Genomic DNA, 5,463 nt, shown 5'->3' with positions numbered 1-5,463 from the left:
GCCGCCCAAAACCGGGGGCGCGGGCTCGGGCGCGCCGCCGCAGGACTGCCTGCTCAAGGTGGCCAACTGGTGCGGCACCGAGGTGCAGTCGTACAGCGACGCCGGTGGCTGCTACAAGGCGTCGGACGACTGCTACAAGCAGCTCTCGGTCTGCTACTCGTCGGCCCCGCCCACGGGGGCGGACGGCTGCAAGGAGTGGGAGCAGAAGTGCAAGGGCATCCAGGACTCGTGCTCGTCGGGCAGCCCGAGCGGCCCGCCGTCCAAGGGCGCCAAGCTCCAAAACGCCGACAAGCCGCTCCCCGGCGCCATCCCGCCCGTCCCTAACCCGCAGGCCGCGGCTGGCGGCTCCGCCTCATCTCAGCCTTCTTCTTCTCCCCCTTCTTCTCCTGCTCCGTCGTCTCCTTCTCCGTCATCTGCTCCCGCGCAAGCCTCGCTCCCCGCCCCGGCTGTCAAGGATGACTCGGCCAGCTCTGGTGGCCAGTCCCAGGGCAGCGACGATCAGGTCACCACCGCACCCACCCCTGCGTCGACGCCGGCTCCCGTGGCGTCCACAGCCCCCACTAGCTCTCCCGCTGGTGCCGGAGCTGGCTCGGATGATTCTGAGAGCGGCAGCGGCAGCAGCAGCGGCGGAAGCAGCGACGACAGCAAGCTCCAGGTGTCGGCGGACGGCAAGTGCGGGGGTCGGGCGGGCAACCAGACATGCAAGGGCAGCAAGTTCGGCGAGTGCTGCTCCAAGCGCGGGCGATGCGGCTCGTCGCGGTTCCACTGCGCGGCCAGCAGCTCGGGGGCGCGCGGCTGCCAGGAGAAGTACGGGAGCTGCAAGGGCGCCGACGGCAACCAGAACGGCAAGGCAGGCGAGACCCAGGGCCTCGGCAGCAGCTTCCAGCAGCACAAGACCGGCAGCGGCGGGTCCTTCCTCGACGCCATGCGCGGTGCTAGCGGCCAGGGGCACTGGTAGGGGATAGTGAGAAATATCGGCAGTGGTGGAAGAAGAAGCTGGTGATGACAGGAAGAAGTTCCGTTTCCTTTGTTTATGGGGTGGGTCTGTGGTTTCGATTGTTACGGCTGATGCATCCACTTCCGCTCGGGCTGTAGCCCAGAACAAGACACTTTCGATTCTCCTGACAGCAAACTGTCCAACAAGGCTTGCCGTGCCGCCGTTCGTTTCGGCTTGCAAGCCTCCTTTTATCGCACTTTGATTCTCCTGTACATATACACATGCCATGTGGGCGATGGACGTGCTCGACTTCTTTTGATTCCACTCTTTTACACAAATGAATACCACCAGTCTAGCTCATCCCGCATTGCCTTGATATGTCCATATTTGATTGCCCTAGTACATAGGTACGTAGGACACAATGGGTGTGTTTCAGACGGTCCGCTGAGATATTTTGTTCCTGTGCCTTCTAGTCCTTAGATCGCCTAGTTTTCTCCACACACACGATGATACCCCACAACCAGCGGCAGCACTTGCAGACTCGGAACGGGGCTGGAGCGATTCGTCAGCTAATCTACGCCGCCCTCAAGCTTATTGGCCACTACCTGCTGCCATGTGGGTCTCCGGACGCCAGCGTGCGTGGACGGGCGTGGCAGTGCTGTGCCTGTGATTGGCTTCTCTGTCCAGCAGCCAGGGTTTGAAGAGGGGACGCGTCGCCCCAGGCAGGTGCGGGTTGCAGGCGGAGATGCATAATCTGGCTCTACATCTGCCAGCATCAAACAGCAGCTCAGAAGTCTGGTGCTTTGACTGGCCCGTTCTGTTTCTGCGCCCTCTTCAGGCCTAGCCCTCACTGAAACCGGTCTAGCTCGCTGGCCGGGAGCAACACCCCCCTGGCGGCCTTGCTGACCTCCCTCTCGCTCCCGGTGCCTCCCACCTTCCGTAGCTTGGGCGCTACCTGCGACCTAGCTAGCCTGGGCTGTCTGCTCCGCCACGCTGAATCTGTGTGGGTGGGCGTGACGACTGCTTCGGCGCTGGGATTAAGCCAGCTCCCTCAAATAAAAAAGGGGCCCACGATCTCGTTCCTTAGGCAGCCTCGTCGGCTGGCTCACCCTGACTCTTTTGCGCATTTTCCTCGTCTAGGACGGCCGGCACGACACACACACACACGCACACGAGCCGCGGGGACCACTGCTGCTTCGCCGTCAGAGGCAGCAAAAATTGGGAATAATTGTTGCCTTGTGTAGGCGCGTAACAGCGGGGGATCTTGGCATTTTTCGAGGCGGCACTCACCAGCCATGCGCTACCTCTCGACGACGGCACTGGCCTTTGCCTGCTTGCTGGCGCCGGCGCTGGCAAGGGCACAGTCCAGCTCGTCCGCCTATATCGTCTTCGAAGACCTCCCTCCCGAGTTTCCGGTGGATTACCTGGTGCGTAGTATATGCTGACCCCCGCTCTGCACGCCGCCCTCGCTAATGTTAAGAGCAAACAAAAAAGGACTTCGCATTTAATGTCAATGAGGCGACGGACCCCTGTGGCCTGGTGAATGCCACAATAAACAACCAGGTACTCCCCGAAGTCGGGGCGGGCACCTTCACTACCCGCCAGGAATACACGTTTGACGCGACATGGAGTTTTGCCTGCATTGAAGCCCGAGGGGCACCAAAGGAGCAGGCCATGTCGCTCTCCATCAACTCGGTGTCGGGGGTCGCCGTCAAAGACATGGAAATCTCGGTCCGATTCCGCCAGGCAGCGCCCGTGGCAATATCGAGCATCAGGGGCCCGGCCTCGATGGCCCTGTTCGACGGCGACGACTTCAAGGCCGGCTCCGACGAACAAGAACTCTCACCAGACAAGCTGGTCGCCGAGCTGGACGAGATCGACACACTGAGAGCCAGGGCGGGCGAGATCCATCGTATCATCCGAACGCACGAGAGGCTCGTCGCCGAGTCGTACGGCTGGGTCAGGGGACAGGCCCACCACGGCCCCAAGGGCTGCGATAGCATCGGCTGCTTCGTCACGTCGCTGTTGGACAAGGCTCGTGGCCTAGTCGCCTCGCTCTTCCACGGCGGCCACCGCCGCCCTCCCCATCACCGCTGGCGCGGCCCCCCACGCTGGTGGCGCCACCGCCACCGCCATCATCACCCCGGCTGCGGCCCCGGCGGGCCCCCTGGCCAACCGCCGTCGCGCAGACCACATTTCCGCCATGGCCCGCCGGGATTCCATGGGCCCCCGCCGCCTCATCAGCCTGACATGCCTCATCAACCTGACATGCCATCTCACCCTGACATGCCTCATCAACCTGACATGCCTCATCACCCTGACATGCCGCCTCACCCGCCCTCGGACGAGGACGGCCGTCCGTTACCACCACCGCCCTCCTCAGACAAGCCTGAAGGGCCCGTCTCAGGGAATGCAGACTGGAGCTGGCCGTCGACCAACCGCCCGTTACATGGATCGGGAGGTTACGGTCACGAAGGCCCTCAAGGGCATTCTCCCGTGTTTGGCACCAGCCGTCACGGTAGGCATTGGTTGTCGCACCTAGCCGAGTTATCCCTATACTCGATCATCCTGGGCGTCATCATCGTGCTGGTGAAGCAGCGGTGCAGGGCCAAGCGGGACAGGGATGAGGACACAGAGGACACGACTTGGTGGCAGCGGTTCCAGGCGCGGAGGGAGGCGCGCAAGCAGCGCCGGGCCGCCATCAAGCGCGCGCTGGGGCAAATAGCCACATCGCTGCGCAGAGTCGCTAGCGGCGTGTGCGGCGTCGCAGACGACGAGGAGAAGACGGCGATGCTGGTCGAGATGCAACACGAGCAGCAGCAGCAGCGGCCTGGCGGCGAAAGCCCTGATGACAACAACAGCGACGGCGACATGGATACGACTGTGGACGAGGAGATCGCGGGCCTTCGCGTCGCTGCCGACTTTGTGACCGACATCATCATGGCCGAGCAGAACAGGGCCAGGAGACAGCAGCAGCAACAGCAGCAACAGCAGCAACAGCAGCAACAGCAGCAACAGCAGCAACAGCAGCAAACGGAAATGGCGGCGACAGTACCACAGGCCGGTAGCGTGCCCGATCGGGGCCAACGTCGGCCGTTCTCGTCAACGGCCGTGCTCACTGGTTACTCGACTGGGAGGCCATCGACTGATAGCGGTTATAGCCGCTACAGCGAGGCTCTGCCGGCCTACGAGGCCACCGAGCCGTCGCCGCCGCCCGCCGATGCAGAAACAAACACGTATAATCTGGAGGAGAACGCGTCGCCGGCCTCGAGTCTAGTGGCGGATGGGCTCATGTACACGCCTGGTTCGTCCGTGTACGTACCAGGGAGTCCCAGTTCCTCCCTGGCCGGTTTGGGTAGCGCCGACGCCCTTGGCGACACCAAGAATTAGATGGGGATGACGATGTCTCATTGCGGGCTCTAATGTGTATTAACAAGTTTCATTCCTTACCCTGGTTTTCTTTGTTCTGTTTATTCTTTTCTTTATCGTTGGCGTTGCGGGAGGCTGTTATTCAAGGCCACGGTAATATCCACAGGACCATCAATGAAGGCTATTTCCATGACATTACTTGAACCAAGACTTGCCGTACTACGCATCACGCCATGAGTATCATCATTAAAGTGAGCATGTGACGGGACCACCCCCAGAATGGCTCAGGGGCCAAAGGCAAACGCCTCAAAGTTCCTCGCTATCCTCTCGACACCCTCACGCAGGCCCCAGCCCTTGATCTGGCAGACGGCGCGGTAGATGTGCTCGAGGGCGGCGTCCATGTCGTCGCCGGCCTCGGCCAGGTCCGTCTCGAGCAGGATGCGGTCGTCGGGGCAGCTGGCGATGGCGTCGGGCACGCGCTCGCCGCCCGTCGGCGTCGACAGGTTGATAGCGGACGAGAAGGAGAAGTAGATGCGCGCGGGGATGCGCGGGTCCAGGTACTGCCGCATGGTCTCGACCGAGCCGCCGAACGAGTGCAGGCATATCCGCGGCGGGTACGGCTTGGGCGCACCGCCGCCGCCGCCACCACCCGCCGGCGCCGGCGTGGTGCCGCTCTGCCGAGTGCTGCTGCTCCTGTTCCTACTGTGCTCGTCCTCGCCCTCGCCCTCGTCCTCGTCAGAGTCGTAAGCCTCGTACTCCTCGGCGCCTTTGGCCACCAGCGCCCTCTGGCGGCGGCTCAGCACCTCCCTCTCGTGACCCTTCCACGTGGCCGTCAGGGCGTCGAACAGCACGCCCTGGCACTGCACGCCGTGCACGCTGACGGGGCGGCCCAGCTCGGCCGCCACGGCCAGCTGCGCCGCCAGCACGCGCTCCTGGTGCGGCATCGACACGCGGTACCGGCTCAGCCGGCGGCCGTACCTGCCCCCCGGCGCGAGGTCGCGCTCGTCGTCTGCCGGGGGGTCGACCTCGCCGTCGGGCCCCGGGTCGCGCGGCTGCGGGAGGCGAAAGGCCTTGTCGAGCCCGACCTCGCCGAGCAGGGCGCGCGGGAAGCGGGCCAGGCGCGCGCGCGTGGCGGCCACGACGGCGGAGAGCGGCTC

The 5,463-nt window shown here is 63.7% G+C and overlaps 3 protein-coding genes across 3 annotated transcripts in view; 2 read left to right on the top strand and 1 right to left on the bottom strand.

Moving 5' to 3' along the window:
• GGTG_04132 (hypothetical protein) overlaps nucleotides 1-1,199 on the top strand; it is a gene marked incomplete at both ends in the record, with an annotated part of 2,343 nt that extends 1,144 nt beyond the window's left edge. The window contains 2 exons of the mRNA XM_009221924.1: nucleotides 83-954; nucleotides 1,145-1,199. Of these exons, the coding sequence (XP_009220188.1) occupies nucleotides 83-954; nucleotides 1,145-1,199 (927 nt within the window). The remainder of the gene's footprint in view (nucleotides 1-82; nucleotides 955-1,144) is intronic.
• Nucleotides 1,200-2,611: 1,412 nt separating this feature from the next.
• On the top strand, nucleotides 2,612-4,327 carry GGTG_04131 (hypothetical protein; the record flags this gene model as incomplete). The annotated part of the gene is made up of 3 exons (XM_009221923.1): nucleotides 2,612-2,950; nucleotides 2,985-3,455; nucleotides 3,536-4,327. 3 exons carry the CDS (start codon nucleotides 2,612-2,614, stop codon nucleotides 4,325-4,327), a joined length of 1,602 nt encoding a protein of 533 aa, XP_009220187.1.
• Nucleotides 4,328-4,590: 263 nt separating this feature from the next.
• GGTG_04130 (hypothetical protein) overlaps nucleotides 4,591-5,463 on the bottom strand; it is a gene marked incomplete at its 3' end in the record, with an annotated part of 1,874 nt that continues 1,001 nt past the window's right edge. The window contains exon 2 of the mRNA XM_009221922.1: nucleotides 4,591-5,460. Coding sequence (XP_009220186.1) covers nucleotides 4,591-5,460 — 870 coding nt within the window. The remainder of the gene's footprint in view (nucleotides 5,461-5,463) is intronic.

Source organism: Gaeumannomyces tritici (genome assembly GCF_000145635.1).
Source record: "Gaeumannomyces tritici R3-111a-1 unplaced genomic scaffold supercont2.2, whole genome shotgun sequence".
Taxonomy (NCBI): Eukaryota; Fungi; Ascomycota; class Sordariomycetes; order Magnaporthales; family Magnaporthaceae; genus Gaeumannomyces; species Gaeumannomyces tritici.
This window is presented reverse-complemented; position numbering and strand designations above follow the sequence as displayed.